The sequence below is a fragment of the Octopus bimaculoides genome, chromosome 11, assembly GCF_046866305.1.
Source record: "Octopus bimaculoides isolate indiv1 chromosome 11, ASM4686630v1, whole genome shotgun sequence".
In the NCBI taxonomy this organism is placed as follows: Eukaryota; Metazoa; Mollusca; class Cephalopoda; order Octopoda; family Octopodidae; genus Octopus; species Octopus bimaculoides.
The window spans coordinates 17,529,940-17,548,672 of NC_142938.1; the positions used below are offsets into that span (position 1 = coordinate 17,529,940).

An 18,733-nucleotide genomic window follows, 5' to 3' on the forward strand; every position below is an offset into this window, starting at 1 on the left:
AGTGGTTCTCAACTGGAGTACATATAAGATTTTGTTGTTAAAATTTACATGCAATAAATTGCTTATACTTATACATTACACAAAATATTTTAACAACTTTGTTTTTAATACAATGGCTAATATTACTTCTTCATTTTTGTATCTGGTTTGCAAGATTCTTTATGTGAATCAGTGTTGAAACAAAATTTTGTTGTTAAAAAAGTTATTTTAAATTCTCAAACGCAGGATAATGCTAATAATATAGCCTGAACAGGATAAGCTATCCCTATTTTCCAGAAAAAAGTGTTGGCGGCCGGCTATGAGACTTCAACTCACACTTCCATGATTATGCGTCGCGGTGCTCTAAACCAAAACCGCCCTCACCAGTGAGGGCGGTTTAGTTTAATGGATGATGTGATTGTTTATTTTTAGAATAACTTTATAGGGTTGATGTGAGAGGCTGAATCTGGCGAGTTTGAACATAAAACAGATACAAATATTTTGGTCCGATATAGCTGGTTTAGAGACTAAAGGGTTAAGAGTTTTCTATCTTTTTAGTTAATTAGAAATTGTGCAGCTTGCTCCTATTCTTGGATTGCAAAGCATAACCTCTGAAATAAGAGGCTATTTTGCTTCAGAAATGCACCTCACTTAAACTGTAAAGTAGTTGATGATAGGAAAGTTAGGCAGCTGAGTAAAAAAAACAAAAAAAAAAAAAAAAAAAAGGCCATGTCAAAATCATGACATACAAAGAAAAAAAGTTTTCAGTTTTAATGCATGAGCCTCATGATAAAGGGCCATGTCTGATGAAACACTGAGACCCCTATAACTCATACTAGCATGATGAAACAAGCAAGAAAAAGATAATGACAACGATGCATGTGTGTGTGTGTGACAGATAGTAAATGCTTCCTGCATATATGCAGTATATGCTGGTGTCACTAGCTATTATTGCTTGTAAAATGTTATGTATATATATATATATATATAATGTAATTTCTATTTACATCTGTATGCATGCATATGTATTACTTTACTCTAAATGGGTAAATTAATACAACATAAACATATCACAACAACTATGTAAGGTATTTGATGGTATTTAACTTATTTGTTTATAAACTGGGCTGGTCCAACAGCTGTCCAGTACACACATGCACAGAATTAGTGACAAAAAAAAAAATAAAACTACATATGTGTAAGTGTGTATTATGTTCTAACTCATGTAAAGCATGTGTGTAATGAACACAAATATAGCTGTATGTGGGCGTGTGTATGTACATCAACTAAATGTTGTTCTGATAGCATGACAGACTGTGTGAAAAAAATGTACAAGAACTGACGAAATCTACAAGTGATACATCAGAGATTTACTCCATATCAGTCACACATTCGTTTTTTTTCTTCTTTTTAGATCTCAAATTAGTGTTCAATTAAGAGTAACATTTATCATCATCTTATTTATCATCATCTTATACACGTGTGCATATATATAAAGACATACACATGTGCATCAAATTTATCAGAATATTTGGACTGAAGATTGGAATAGTGAAATTTTCATTCACTTAACCATGAAACGATTCGTATCCAATTAACTAAGGACTTGTTTTGTTTACGCTTTTCCCTCCGGTTTTTTGTTCTATGTGTGCCATAAATATCGCCATCCGTTTAGAGAAAAATTTGTAGTTTAGAATCAGTAGTTCTTTGACTGCTATTTCTAAATTTTCAGTATGTTGGAGAAGCAACTCAATGCTAATCCCTGTATATTTATGATGACAAATGGTTTTACCGATAAAGGTTTTTTCATACTGAACTACTTGGCAAAATTGTTAATTGTTAATTCTATTATTAATTGACGATTCCCTGCCCTTATTCTTGTATATATATATATATATATATATATATATATATATATATATATATATATATAGACACACATGTGTGTATATATATATATATATATATATATATATAGACACACATGTGTGCATATATATATATATATATATATATATATATATATATATTAATAAAATACAGGGTAGCAAAGAAAATTTTAGAAATTTTATTTTACCACCAGTGGTCTAGCGGGGGTAAAAAAACAGTCAATAGACTATGTATTATTCATTTAAAATATATTTTAAATATATATATATATATATATATATATATATATATATAGATACAAATAATATATCAGTATATGCATATATATGTACATGCATGTACATACCTTCATCTACATGTATAGATGCATATCTGGGTACGTGATGTTGCAAAAAAACATGGACAAAAGGATAAACAAGGTACAGAAAACACACCCGCCACATAGAGAACATTTCCTTCATCAGCTGCCACGATTATAACACTGGCGTTTCGAAGAGTTACACACATACGTGAGTATGCATATGCATATATATATATATCCTCTCTACAGCTATTGGGGGGAAAGTTGGGGTAAGTCAATTACATTGACTCAAGTGCTCAACTAATACTTATTTTATCGATCCTGAAAGATTAAAGATGAAGTCAACCTTGGTAGAATTCGCAAGCAGAACAACAACCATGCATGTAAGAATGTATGTGTCTATCATCATCAACATCATATATCTATTTACCACGCTGACACAGGTTGAATGGTTTGACTGGAGCTGGCAAGTTGGAGAGCTGCAGCAGGCTCCAATTGCCTGTTTTGGCAAAGTTTCAATGGTTGGAAGCCCTTCGTAATGCCAACCACTTTACTTAGATAATGAAAACCTATGATCCAAAGTATTCCAGTCTTATTTTCAAGTACTACAGTTTTGAAATGTTTCCTTTTTTGAAAAGGTGGCTGGGTGGAATTTAAGCAAAATTTGGCTGGTACTTTTATCAAGTAGAATTCGGCTTGTCGGTTCACAACCATCAAGAGGCTTCTCCACTTAACATTGTTGTTATTGTTTAGCCCTTGGTCAACTCTGATCAAGCAGACCTATGGTCAAAGACAGCCCAGTGAAAGCCATCCTGTCCTTTTCCAAGGTACAGTGCATGCATCTTTGACTGGGTGCTTTTTACATGGCACCAGCACAGGTATCTTTTACATGGAACCAGCACAGATGCTTTTTACAACAACAAACAAATTTGGTTTACACACACACACACACATATCTATATTTATGTTTGTGTGCATGATTTTACAGAGACACACACACACACACACACACACACACACACACACACACACACACACACACACACACACACACACAGAGGATGTGGGGGGGGGGGAAGTTCTATGTTTTTTTTGTATGGTTATTGAGATATTTTGAAGGGTAGAGTCTAAGCAGTCATGTGTTACACACATGGTTCTCAGTAAAAGCATTATAATATATAATATTCAATATAAAGGATGCTGTTAACAACTGGAAATGCACACACACACACGATGAAGATGTGTGCACATGCGTGTGTGTGTGTGTGTATGTGTGTAACAACATGACAATTACATTACAGCATTACAGTACATATATATGTGTGTGTGTGTATGTGTACTCAAGGAACCACCATGTGTGTGTGTGTACATACATAAAAATGTATGAGCTTGACAATGTTTGATTATGTACTCAAAGAACTAGCACATGTATGTGTGTGTGTAAAAATATAAAAGTTATAATATATGTATAGTATATTTATGTATCAAGTTAGTAGGTGGGGGTGCTTGTTTCGAAAGCATAACTGCCAGAATAAGAATAGGTTGGGCGAAGTTCAGAGAGCAACTACCTCTGTTAGTAACAAAGGGCCTCTTCCTCAGAGAGAAAGGCAGGTTGTAGTATGATGCCTGTGTACAAACAGCTATACTACATGGCAGTGAGACATGGGCTGTAACTACTGAGGATATGCGAAGGCTTGACAGAAATGAAGCCAGTATGTTCCACTGGATGGTTAATGTCAGTGTGCATATACGACAATGTAAGTGATTTGAGAGAAAAACTGGGTATCAGATGTAGTGTGCAAGAGAGAAGACTGCACTGGTATGGCTATGTAATACATATGAATGAAGAGTTGCATCAAGAGGTTCCAATCTCTAATTGTAGAGGGAACATATGGAAGGGGTAGACCTAGCCAGATGCAAGACGAAGTGGTGAGAAAGGATCTACAGATGTTGGGACTCACAGAGGGGATGTCAAGTGACTGAGACTTTAGGTGGCTTTCTGTGCCCTTGCATACAGAGTGTACCCTGCATTCCCTCTCCAGCTGAGCATTCCTAACCTTATGGGCTCATGGGTGCTGGTGCCACATAAAAAGCACTCATAGCAGTCCACATAAATGCACCCATGCTGATGCTGCATAAAAGCAACCAGTACGCTCTGTAAAGTGGTTGGCATTAGGAAAGACATCCAACCATAAAAATCATGTCAAAACAGGCATAGAGCCTGGGAAGCTCTTCAGCTGGCCAGCTCCTGTCAGGGACAAACACAGACACATGACAGGCTTCTTTCAGTTTCCATTTGCCAAATCCACTCACAAGGTTTTGGTCAGCCTAAGGCTATAGTAGAAGATACTTGCCCAAGGTGCCACACAATGGGACTGAACTCTGAACTATGTGGTTAGGAAGCAAGCTTCTTACCACACAGCCATGCTGTATTATTTTTTTTTTTTGCAGTTTTTTTTTTTTATTCTTGTAATTTTATATGTCTATCTATTTGACTGTCAACTTATCTGGCAATCTGATTGTATTTCAAATTTTATGTTCTCAATTTGTTATCTCTTTAACACTTTAGCATATAAACTGGCTATATCCAGCCTGAATATTTTATTTGTTTTATGTTCAAACCAGCCAGAACTGATCTCTTACACCTACCCTATAATGTCAATCTAAAAGTGCAACAATCACATTATTGAACTCTTAAAGCTACAAGATTAATGCACAATAAATTCAAAACGATGTGAATGGATAAGCTTTACATTTCACAGAAAGATCTGAATACATCTAGTTTTCATGCTATGGATGGGACTAGATTGAAAGAGACATCAAGGTCCAAGGTAGGTCTTATTTGGGGTTACTGCATCTTGGTTGGGTCAGGGATTGCATTTCACTCATATGTATATTTCATTTTCAGCAAAGTTTCTGCAACTGGAGTCCTTCCAATTATCAACCACTGTACAGACTTACACATCATCACCATCAAGGATAACAACAGCAGCATCTAAAAATGACACACCTCTACAACTATCTCTTCAAAATGACACACCTCTACGACTATCTCCTAAAAATGACACACCTCTACGACTATCTCCTAAAAATGACACACCTCTACGACTATCTCCTAAAAATGACACACCTCTACGACTATCTCCTAAAAATGACACACCTCTATGACTATCTCCTAAAAATGACACACCTCTATGACTATCTCCTAAAAATGACACACCTCTACAACTATGTCCCAAAAATGACACACCTCTACAACTATCACCTAAATATGACAATATAATCCTTCTTATAGCACAAGCCCTGAAATTTATAAGGAGGGGACTAGTCAGTTTCATTGACACTAGTATTTGACTGGTACATAATTTATCAACCCCAAAAGGATGAAAGGCAAAGTCAACGTCAGTGGAATTTGAGACTATAATAGGAGACACTTGCCCAAGGTGCTATGTAGTGGGACTGAATCCGGAACCATGTGGTTGGGAAGCAAGCTTCTTACCACACAGCCACTCCTGCACATCATGATCATTTAACATCCATTGTCCATGCTGGCATATAAATTGCTATTGTATATAAACCATGCCAGAACAGATACTGGAACACAATTCAGACCTTGGACCCATTGGATCCAGTCAAACTATCCAGCCTATGCTAACATAGGACATTAATGTTAAATAATAATGATGATAACCCCAAATTACAGAAACTTTGGTTATGGAATTCAGCACTCAGACTACAAATTTCAGATTACATCTAGAGAAACTTGCATGTAAATGCTGCCCTACTAGATGAGCCAGAGATTCACATCTTTGTTACATATTTCATTTTTAGAAATCACGTAAAGAAAGAAATTTGCAAGACAGATGTAGTCCACTGACCCATCTAGGAGTGGGCAGTAACTCCAAATAAGAGCTGACTTGGATCATTAAGACCCATCTAATCCATACCAAGAGGGAAAGAAAACAAAATAATAATGATGAAATATTTCATGTGTGTGTGTGTGTACAAATAAGTATATGCACATATTCTCACTCATACAATTACACGTGTGTGTGTGTGTGTGTGTTTGTGTGCATGCCCATATAAGAGAGAGCAAGGTAACAATAACACTCATGAAAGATACTTTGTAAAAAAATGTAGTCTTTGTAAAAAAAATGTAGTCAACTATCCTTTCAGGATACATTCCATTAAAACTAGTTTTGTTTTGTTAAACAATATTTCTTTTTTAATTTCTCCTGTTTCCTTTGTGAATGTCTGTTATTCTAGAGCTTGTTTACAAAATTTTCCCACATCCATTGTTATCAAGTATGTTTCAAGGACAATAAGGTGACCAGCTGTGGCTGAACTGACCTAAAAATTTCACTGCAACAGACCCAGCTCTCTCACTCTCAGGGAACCTCAACCTGTAAGAAACACCTAAACAATCCACAATGAATTCCCTACTCTCTTAATGAATGATATGCTGGATAATGTAGTACAGGGTACATTATTCCTAAAAATATGTCTTTGATCATGGGTTTGTTCAATCACAGCTGACCGAGGGCTAAACAACAACAACAAAGAAATTAGTAAACATAAAGAGTTAAAAATATATAACAAATAAAGAAAGCCATTCATTTAAGCCAAATATTTCCATAATATATTATTCCTTGTTACGCAGCTGTAGGAGAAATATGCAGAAAAGATTAAACTCTGTCAAGGATTTTGTTGACTCAAAGTAGGCTTTCTGGAGGAGTAGTGTGTGTGTGTGGGGTTTGTTTTTGTTCTTTTGTTTTTGCACAGGATAACATGATTTGTAAATAATAAGGTAAGCAAGAGTGGCTGTGTGGTAAGTAGTTTGTTTACCAACCACATGGTTCCGGGTTCAGGCCCACTGCGTGGCACCTTGGGCAAGTGTCTTCTGCTATAGCCTCAGGCCGACCAAAGCCTTGTGAGTGGATTTGGTAGATGGAAACTGAAAGAAGCCCGTCGTATATATGTATATATATATATATATATATATATATGTAGTGTGTTAGTCTGTGTTTGTCCCCCCACCATCGCTTGACAACCGATGCTGGTGTGTTTACGTCCCCGTAACTTAGCGGTTCGGCAAAAAGAGACCGATAGAATAAGTACTAGACTTACAAAGAATAAGTCCTGGGGTCGATTTTCTTGACTAAAGGCGGTGTTCCAGCATGGCCGCAGTCAAATGACTGAAACAAGTAAAAGAGTAATGGAGAATGCCTAGTTTGAAAGAATGACTTCTGAGGAAATGAAGAATCGATGTTGTATGGAGGCACTCACAGGTAGAGTCAAGAATAAGGATGAGTTTCATTAAAATTTTAGAGCATAGACAGTAACCCAGTATTGATCTGCCCTCAAGCATTGTCTATTCATCAAATCCTAAAAAGTGTTGAAAGCTAATTGTTTGGAAATTCTTGTATGCTGACAACTTGATAATTCTTTTATTCATTAAAACCCTAAAAGTTCCAGTAACTAGTACAAGTCTGGTACATCAACCACGAAAGGATGAAAGGCAAAGTTGACTGCGCAGAGAGCGAAATCAGTTACTGAGTCTATAACAACTCAGCCGGTTCACTGTCTGATATAGTAATATGAATCAGTCCACTCAGTTGAAAATGAGAGTACCAGCAAAGTATTAGTGCAGATTTCTTTCTCTCCATCTGTCAGATTCCTTTCTCGCCATCAAGGTTCTGCTGAGGTGAGAGAACCAAGAAGATATTTGGAATTACGTAAGTACCCAAAATAATTAGTAAAGCATGGTACATGCTACTAATTCATACTCGTTTGCATGTATGTGACAACTTGTAATCAAACAGCAAAATTCAAATATAGTTGTCTAGGCCAAAATATATGTAAGTTAGTCCTCAATGTTGTTGATACATTCTTGAAAAGTGAAATGATATAAAGCAAAACTAATTTTACAATATAAACAAGGATATAAACAAGTTACGTTCGTACGGTATATTTCCACAGTCACAAAACATCAACAAACTTCTAAACAAAGTTTGAAAACCCTTCTAGAAATAAACATCAAAATATACGTGCGCTAAAAATATATTTAAGTATGATGAACTATAATTATCTACTTAAAGAAAATGCAGATGTATAAAGATTCCATTTTAAAAGACGTTTGTGAAATGAATAAAAAAAATTGATATATGTATATATATATATATATATATATATATATATATATATATATATATATATATATATATATATATAAAATCACTGAATGGAAAACGCAAAAAGTTACAAAAGAGAAGTCAAATGAAAAAAACAAAAACTCAATTTGACAAGCGTACACTTTGCGAATATATATGTATATTATTTCCCATTGACGTTAAATGAAAACTGTCTATATATCATAAAAGAGGGATACTTAAACATTTTGAAACCAGTATCAAATTGTTATCACCAAAAAGTTATATTAAAAGAGTGTATTTAGTGTATTTTAAATGTATTTAAATCGGCTTTAAGGGCACTAAACCTTCAACAGGTTACATACGTTCTGTATATAAGATCTTTATTTCATTTTCTTAAAATATTCAATGCGAAACTAGAGAGTTTAAAACGCTAAATTTCAGGACAATCAGAACCGTTGATTAGAATGCGTTTATAATAATGAAGTATGTATAAACTATAAGAGTAATTGACGATGCAGCAATAGCATAGCTGGGCGGGAACGAGGGGGAAGTCCGCTTCGGGTGACGCTTTTAGGAGAATCTTTTGGATCTGCTGCATAAGCCTGTACAGAGGGCAGGAGCAGCAAATTCAAGGGCTGCCCCGGGCAGCACAGCTCTAGCTATGCCATTGCAATGGAGCTGGAGCGACAGACAGATTGATACTGCCATCAGCCATCATGGCTAGTTTCTACAAAGAAACTTTGACCCTCGACTAAACATAATTTACTATACGGGGGGGGGGGGGGGAATTTTACAGCATTGTATTTCTAACAGCTTCACGGATTCATAAAATAAGATGGTGTCTTAATTCATTCAAGCATTGTTGTTGTTGCAATGATAGAACACTTAAAAAAAGAAAACAATGGAGTGACAGATGACTTCTTCGACCGCAAGCAGGCGTGCTGATGATGTCTTTGATGAATGCCACTAAATATTGGTTTTAGACAGTATATTCTCTCTGAAGCATATAAGCATTTTTAGCCTCATAAGTCATACTAATTATAAGTACAATTTGAATCTAATATATAATTTTGCAAGCCACAGGAAAAAACATGGTGATGACACAGAGACAGAAAAGCCAAAAGGCTCCAAGACCTTCAAAGGATAACTGTTGAGGTCATGTCACAAAGGGTAAGTACTAACATTAATTGCTCACTCAACCGATCACATTGTGAGCATATGTATGTACTTTTATATGCGTGCTTTGAGGTAGGCATCTATAATTGTATTTATATTTGGATATTTACATTCCAAGTTCAAATCTTTCAATTTTACATTTCAGCCAGTCTTTTTGGGTGTCTCGTAGTATCTGCTTCGGCTCTTTGTGTTTTGAGAGTTCTACTTATGACGACACTGGTACCAAAGTTATAATCGGCCCAAGTCGGCAGCCTTTCTCTTGGATAAATATCAATGGTATGGTGAGAAAGAGAGACATGGACAACTGCTAGTCTTCTTCAAAATATCATGCCCAGGCTTACACTCACGTAAATGTGCAGATGTTTGGTCAACCTTGACCAATGGAGGCCTGTTGCTATCTCGCTCGTGTGTGTGTTGGGTGGGGGGCATTTACCCTCCATGGACAATAACCCCTCAAGGACAATTACCTCTGAGGACAACAGATGATGATTTAAAACTTCTTAATATATTGGAGAGGGAGTAATTGACTAAGTGGGGGGGGGAGTAGTAAATGTCCTAGGAGGTAGTTGTCGTCTGGGGAAATTGTCCTATGGAAGGTAATTGTCCTGATACGGTGTGTGTAGAATATTGGGTTAAAAATAACTTTGTATGGAAAATATTCGATTGTGAGTTCGAGTCACCCGGATAACCTTCCTTTTTCCATCCAAGAGTTTTTTAAAATATTCTTTCTACACGCAATTATTTATATCTTTATCTACTCCAACGTTAAAAATATTTATTTCAATTTTCTCGAATGTTTCTTATTCTTTTCATTCATTCATACATACATACATACATACATACATACATACATGCAGGGCCGGCTAAAGGTACCGGCAACTCGGGCAGTCGCCCGGGGCGCGAAATTTTTTCCCCACGAGAGTTCCGGACCCCAGTAATGAACTCATTTGCATACAGCCAATCAGAGCTCACCTTGGCCTTGTCAAGTTAACAAACACACTCTACCAAGTAAGCTCAAGACGAAGAACGGTGCTGTAAGTCGACCGATCACCAAGTTGCATGATTTTAGAAGGAGACAAGTTATTAAATAGATTTGCATCTATATCTATTATCGGATTTTGTTAGGGGCCCCATATGGTAAAGATGTGGATGAGGAAAATGTGGGTAGAGGATGATGTGCTAGCAACCCTTTCCCCTTACTAAACAACACAAATAACTACGCAGAGGCAGCCATGGTTGAAACAAGAACAACAAACATTATTAAAAGAGAAAAGAAGCATGGTCATTCCTCATCCAAGTGACCTTATCCAATTGCCCATCATTTGTTATGCGTTCATAAATTAATTTGCTGAGCTCTGACTGGCCGTATGCAAATGAATTCATAACTGGGGTCCGGAACTCTCGTGGGAAAAAGTTTCGCACCCGGAGTGCCATGTGCTAGGTGGCGCCAAGGAGGGCGTGACAAAGACAAAGAAATTTCCACGACCGTCATCTTGTACACGCCGAAGTTCAGTTTGCCAGGGGTACCAGCAACCCTAGGGCCAGCCCTGCATACATATATACATACGAATGCAAATATAATCATTGGTGTGTTTGCATCCTTGTGAATGTATGTATGTATGTATACATGCATGTGAATATATATTGCAGTATAAGTGAGTGTATAAACGTTCAGATGTGTATGATTATCTACAAATATTGGCATAAGTTTTAATATATATACATAGTGTTTTCAATTACAGATGTCAGTATATATATGAGCAGTCGTCTGTGTATACATATAGATGTAAGTACTTTATTTGCAAAGAAAAAAGTAACTAAGAATGTGTGTATGCGTGAGCGCAGATGTACTAATTTCAAATGAGATTTAAAATACACAAACAAAAGAAAAATGGTGACAGACCCTAAAAAAAAATACAACATAAAGGTGATAAAAGCCCCAACCAAGAGAATGGAAATACTTGAAATACCAATTATTTACAATCGTTTAATATAATCCACGACGTGCATGGCCCTTTCCTTAATCTGAACCCACTCAACATAGGCCCAGGAGGGTGTAAGTAAAAATAGTCTTTTTCAGTTGATTGTTGTTTGTTTAAAGGAAATACACACTCCTCAAGAAACAGGCGAAATATTTAGAGAAGATTAGGATGTAATTACGATAGGCGGCAACAACAAAACCAGCAGCAAAGAACAGGCGGGCAAGAGAACGTCTAGAGAAGGATACGGGGGGAGAGAAAGGGAAGAGAAATTAGAAACTAGGGAAACAAGTGATGCTGTAAAACTGGTGTGGATACCCATGTCAAGTCCCCTGGTAATAGACACACACACAAAAAAAAATTATTACGGGATCATCAAGTGTCACAAAGCACAGAGAATGCGGAAGGCTGTTCATTGATGTTAGACAACTCACTGTTACATACAACTGTCCCTACCACCACTTCCAATATTGAACGGTTTTCCGTAATTTGTTTTTTTACTTGTTTATTTTATTACTTTTTTCTAAACTGATAAAGGGGCCTTGGCTAATACCTATTGGCATTGATGGCCAGTGTCGGCACCATAAAAAGAAAGAGAGAGAGAGAGAGAGAGAGAGAGAGAGAGAGAGAGAGAGAGAGAGAGAGAGAGAGAGAGAGAGAGATACAATAAAATTCATACAAGATCAATTTGTCACCTTTCTGCAAGACACGGATTAATCATGATTTATGAATTGTATTACAATAAGTAGCTAAATCTACCTCAACACACCTCAACATCTTTAGGACCCCCCGCCCCGCGGTCGCTTGACCAGCTATAATTAACAGCCAAATCGCTATCAAATCACACCCAGCAGTCTTTTAAAAAAGGGCATATTGAATATGGTGCTGGTCTCCCTGCACTTGGAGAAAGACAGGGTGGTCACGGTTGAAATGCCTTTGATTGTATCGAGCAAACCTGACTCGGAACTAACCGACTATTAAGAAACTATTACGTAATTACTTGACCATTTCCTTGTAGTAGCCCCATAACTTTAAACAGTCACTCATGTATTTGAAATGAACGCTCACAACGTTTTAAATCCCTAAATATGAAAACAGCTTGCCCCAACAAAATGAAGACGATTCCATTTCTAGCGTGTTGCTCAACCTGCTAGGGATACTAGCCACATTTCCCTCAAATGAGAAAGAAGGGCGCGTTATCTAATGCGTCCTTCAGTTCTAAATATACAATGCAGAGGTGGTCACGGTTCAACAACGCACCATGTGGAACCTGGTCTAGAGTATGTGTGTGTGTGTGTGTATATTTAGTTACTTTCATTTGAGGAACTGAAAATTATGTCAACAACTCCCACAAGACTATTAATTACAGGGAGCCAACAGCACATCCAGGATGTAACAGCTGGAGGAAAGAGAGAGAGGGGGGTGACAAAAAGACAGGGAGAGAATTGCATGAGCACTCGTCTGGTATTTATTTAGAACAGAACAGATTGGAGCAACAAGAAATTATTAACGCAGGCGTAGCCCAGCAATTGAACTCACGACTCTGATCATGAACCGAACATCCTTAACATAAGGCTACGTAACTCCGTATATTATATTTATAGCTGAGGTTACATCAACGATATATATATATATATATATATATATATATATATATATATATATATAAAGGGTACAAGCAAGCAGTACCGACATGCTGGACATAGAAGCAGCGCTGATTAACCATCAACCAAAATAAGCACGGGCTTAGGACATCAAAGGAAGGAGGGGCACCACAGAAACGGTAAATGGTTTACGGCACAAAAGAAATCATCTTAAATTTGCTAAAATAATATTCAGGATGCCTTTATCTCTACTAACTATAGCTGCAGATGTGTTACCTAAGATTAATTTTGAGGATCTGATCAAAGATTTTGCAATTGAAAAAAGTAGGAGGAAACTTTTCAAATATAAATAAACATTATTCTCCCGTTTAGTGTTTTGTTTCGTTTTGAAAAATAAGAATTTATTTTATGGTTTGTTATTGTTTATATTTTGAATTACATACTCTTTTATGGGGGCACCAAAGTCTTATAAGTGCTTAAGGCCTCGATAGGTCTTTATCCAGCCCTGCATAGCAGTCAAACTCCTTGCTAGTACCCTTAATTATTAATTGATAATTTATACTGTCAGAGGTTGTTTTTTTTTACGCATGATAAACCACTGATATTACTATAAATAATATCCTCTTATATATTTATGCATACATATATACATACACACACATGTTTCTGATGATGCTTTCTAGTGGACGTTGAACATAAAGGACTATAATACACGGAGCCAATAAAAGATGCATCTCCGGTCATTCTAATTTTGCTGGAAACAGCAGTCAAATCTCCTTCCAATTGCAATCAGTTATCATGAGAAATGACACTCTGGGTAATGACAACAAAGACATACTTTTTGTAAAAAAAAAAAAAAAACCGGTTGGTAGCGACTGGAATGCTTTTGATCTGCTCAATCAGTGCCGACCTGGCTACAACAACAACCTCAACAGAGTTTGACACCCCGGAAATGACATGCCTGTAATATGGTCCGATCAAAAATAGAATTGCACTACACTGCATACATACACTCATACATGCAAGTGTTTGGCTGTTCTAGTGTTGCAACGTTGTAATTAGAAGCATTACAAGATACTACACAAGAGTTGGCGGAGGGAACAAACACGGCAAGCCTACATCTATCTTCTTACATCATCACTACCACCACGACAAGCAATGCAACAGGTGTTATAGCCGACTTTGTTATTTGAAAATAACAATGATGATAAACAAGTTTTGGTTAGTTAAATTGATTAATTTACTTCACTAAAGTTTTCATCCAACATTAAAAACAAAAACAATCTTAAACAATGCAGATAGTTAAGCAGATTGATTAGTAATTAGTTTAAAAAGACGAAAGAAAAAAGTTTTTCGACAGCTGTCGGGAATTTCGTGTTGTAATTAACAAACACACGTACGAAAGAATCCACAAATATCTCGATTAGGAGTAACTATGACAAGACAGCAACAATTATTATCATTATTATTATTATTACCCATTAAAGTAAACTGAAGTGTACGCAGACAAACATACACACACTGACGTAAACAAAATGCAAATCACAAATTTTCGAATATTAAACTGAAAAGAACGCATATTACATTATATATATATAATTATATATCTTTATCTTATGATATTTACTTTGTATTGTATTATACTCATTTATTGTGCTTTTACTTATTAATTTTTCTATATGTGACAGTGGATTTTCATCGATGAGTTCATGAACCTTGGTTCTTTTCCCTAAAACTATATATTTATATATATATTTTACTCTGTAAAGCTTAATTTGATTTTAATTTTTTATAAATTGATCTTAATTGAGTTTTTACCTGTAATTGTGGATTTTGTCCCTTATATATATATATATATATAATAGGGGAGTGTGTGGCTATGATGTTTATGCTATTTCACAAAAAATTCTGTTTTGTCAGCGACTTCTAAGTGAAAGCAATTCCAATAGAGGAGAGGTATGTAAGTATATGAGACAAAAACAGGCAGAAGTAAATTATAATGCGGGTTCAGAGTGAAGAAAAATTCGGATTTATAGAATATTCACAAAGAATGAACAGTGGAGAAAAGAAGAAAAAAATAAATAAATAACAGAAAAATGGGTAACACCTTAACTTTTTCAAACTTTTCGATACTGAACATAACATAACGTAAGTAAATGCTGATATAGAAAATTGATCGCGGCGGGATATGAACACAGAATGAAAAGACAGGAGAAATACCACAAAGCAAATTTCCGACGCTCTAACAATTCTGCCAGCTTGTGTGTGTGTTTGTGTGTATGTAAGCACACGCTGTGATTACTAAAATAGTTTAATCACAGATTTAATAATCTGTAAATGTATTTACTAATGATAAACATGTCTCAACTAAATGATCCTTTTTAATTATAAGCACAACGCCTGAAGTTTTAGGAGAGGGGGCTAGTCGATTACACAACTCCAGTGCTCAGCTGGTATTCTTTCCATCGACCCCGACAGGAAAAGTTGCCCTCGGCTGAATTTGAACACAGAACATAAAGCCGGGCGAAACGCTGCTAAACATTTTGTCGGGCGTAATAAGTAACGATTCTACCGAATATTCAACGAGGGAGCATTTACGGGTCGCACGCCTGGCTAAAAATGGCAGCCAAATCTTCCAACTCATATCCTACATTCTTTAAAAAAGTATGGGAGACACAATTCCAGTAGAGATTTGGCAGAGATATGCGTCTACAGTTAATTCAGTAACTCACTTTTTTACTAACTAGTTTTTCGTCATTTGTTAGTGTACTTTACTCTGGGCATTTGCTTGTGTTCCGTATTAAAAAGAAATACTGATATAACTGAATTTGTAAGTCTGTGTTGTTTAACCACAGGTCAATCCTGACAGCCTTTATCGTTGTTTTGTAAATCACTACATACATAGTGTCTTCCTTCTATATTTTTTTTCTATGAGATGGAATGCTAAAGTGTTACGTGAGATTTGGCTGATATTTCTAGCAGGTCAAGCAAACACGACGATGCTCCCTCGTTGTGGTTATTTGTGGTGTTGTTTAGCATCGAGTCGGCTATGACTGAATAGATCTATGATTAAAGGCATTCCAGCCATGACCACTGCGATATTTTTATAAGTATTATGTACTTTGGACAACACTATTGTTTTGTTTTGTTTTGTTTTTTGTTTTAGAAGGGGAGGGCGTAATTTGAGCTTCTTGTGGCTGTTATTTCTTGTAGGCTAGCCTACTATATAGAGGCTCCCTTTAGGTAAGCCATAACTTTTTGAAACCAGAGTTAGTTAAGTATACATTAATGACTATATAATAAATATATTTTTTCATAACAAAACTAATATCAGTTTATGTCTCTTAAGAAGATTTACAAAACTGTTAACGTTTGACTATCTCAAGTTTTTTTGTTTTTTTTTTTCAACATAACCAAAATATCTCTAACACGCGATTAAAAGTATTAATTTTTTTAAAAAATATTTTTAATAGATTATATTTCCAACATGGGACTTCGAGGGACAGCTATTTCAAATCTACGCCCTAAAATGTATCTGAATGATTCTGGGAGTTTTAATCGATGATCTTAATGAGATGTCATTTATTATTTTAATATACATACTGGTTTCGTTTTGTAGCGCTTGTTGTTTACTAACTCTAAACTTCACGAAAGTTAATATTGTTTATTTGAATGGCATTTAAGTTATTGACGCCAAACCTGGATGGTATTTACTTGCACTTGATTTTAGTTTTGATGAAAAAAAAAAAAAAAAAAAGCTTATACATTATTCAAAGAAAAAAAAAGAAGGCGATTTATCTTGATAAAAGTTTTCGTCACAGGATAAACTTTAGAGGAAAGAGGAAATATACATGTGGTCGATTAAATCGACCGCAACCAACTATGATTCCTGACATAGCGGTACACCACACGTTTTTGCGGGGAGGTACATTATCGATTAAATGAATTCCGACACTCGTACTTCTTTCATCGAAACCGGAAGGATGAAAGGCAAAGGCGACATCGGCGACATTTGAACCCATATGTAAAAAAAAAAAGCTGCCAAACTGAATAAAAACCGCAGGGTATGCAGCTAATCCCGTTGCTCTGTACATCCATATCAAGTAACAGCATCTCTAACACAACCACTACCGGTATATAACATACAAAATATAAGTAGAAGAGAACAGCGTTCACTGTATCACTCACCTCTATCCAACGTTGTGTTTCGTGTAATGCCATCTCAGTAAAAAATTCCATTTCTTCCTCAGACCTGTACTTAAGATCCCAATGTGTATCTTCCCCCGGGTCACTTTGTTCATCCGCCATTTTTGGGGCCTTAATATGTGTATTTTAATGATATTATATTATAATAAGTGTGTGCGTATGCGTGGTTATATGTTTCTATACAAATGTGCGAATGATGATGAGAGAGGGTTTTTTTTTTAACTGGAGGTCCCACCTCCAAGTTCATACAGCTCGCGACAAAATTGAACTACAGAAGTTTTGTTTGTGCTTTTGGTTTCTGTTAAACTTTTTTTTCTTCGTTTTAGACGTGCTTTCTCCTTCCTGTCTTCCTTTCTCTTTTCTCTTTTCTTGTTTCTTTGTTACGTTCTATTATTAATTCCGTTTATTTTCATTTGTTTCTCAGCCGTTCCATGATGTTGTATTGACATATTTTTATTTTCACTTCTTCTCTCAGAAAGCGTTCGAATCAAAGTTGGATAGACAGAAGGAAACTCGCTGAGAGTGAGGGGCGGAGCTTTTAAACGTAGAGATAGAAAGACAAATAGACACAGTTGAAAGAGAGAGAGAGGGGGGGGGGAGAGAAAGAAACAGTGACAGATTGACAGAAAGAGATATAGAGAGTGAAAGAAACACAGGGTGACAGAAATAGATGTAAACAGAGGGGGAAAGAGACAGGGTGTAAGTGAAAGAGACAGTGGCGAATGACGGAAAGTGATATAAAGAGAAGAAAAGAAATACAAGGTGACAGAAATAGATATAAACAGAGAGAGGAAAAGATTGAGAGTGACAGTTATATAGAGATAGGTAGTTAAGTAAGTAACATATGAAGGGGAGGTAGACCGGCTGACTGGCTGGCGTTTATGTGTTAATTTAACGTGTAAAAAACCACGGACATGAAGGACTTATTGCCTATCTGTCTGGCTGACTGTAAGTGGAGAGGAGGGTGAAGATAGAAAACAGATAGAAGAGAAGATAAAATAAAATATAAAAAAGCCGAGTGAGGTGAAGGGCGGAAATGAGGCAGTTGGATAAAAAGAGAGAGAAGGCTAAAGATAAGAGAAGCAGAAAAAAAAGGAAAGAAGGACTAAGGAGAAAATGAGATAATGAGATAGAGAAAAAAAAGAAAGAGTGGTAGGGAAAAGACTAAAGGATATGTGGCTATAAGAGAAAAGAGAGAGCTAGTTGAAAAAGAAATAGACGGACGGGAAACAGGGAAAAGATAAAGAATGCGGAGAGAGAAAAAAGTTAGTGATGGGGTGAAAAATAGAGATGGAAGGATACTGAAGTAAAGAAAATGGTGTGCGGAGTTAAGAAAAGAAATAATAAATATAGAGGGAAAAGAAAAGGGATGAAGGAAAGAGAAAGAAAAGAAAATGCAAAATGCTAAAAGTGGGAGTAAGACGAGAGAGAAGCAGAGAGAAAGAA

The 18,733-nt window shown here is 36.1% G+C and overlaps 1 protein-coding gene across 14 annotated transcripts in view; it reads right to left on the bottom strand.

The window, feature by feature from the left end:
• Positions 1 to 18,251, bottom strand: part of LOC106881609 (uncharacterized) — a 254,873-nt gene extending 236,622 nt beyond the window's left edge. For 8 of the 14 annotated variants that reach the window (XM_089359567.1, XM_089359562.1, XM_089359565.1 and 5 more), the window contains exon 1: positions 17,270 to 17,992. In XM_089359567.1, the coding sequence (XP_089215693.1) occupies positions 17,270 to 17,389 (120 nt within the window). In that variant the 5' untranslated portion in view covers positions 17,390 to 17,992. Of the gene's footprint in view, positions 1 to 17,269 lie in introns of all 14 variants that reach the window. The other 6 variants (XM_089359569.1, XM_089359566.1, XM_089359563.1 and 3 more) reach the window with 2 other exon arrangements.
• Between the last annotated feature and the right edge of the window lie 482 nt (positions 18,252 to 18,733).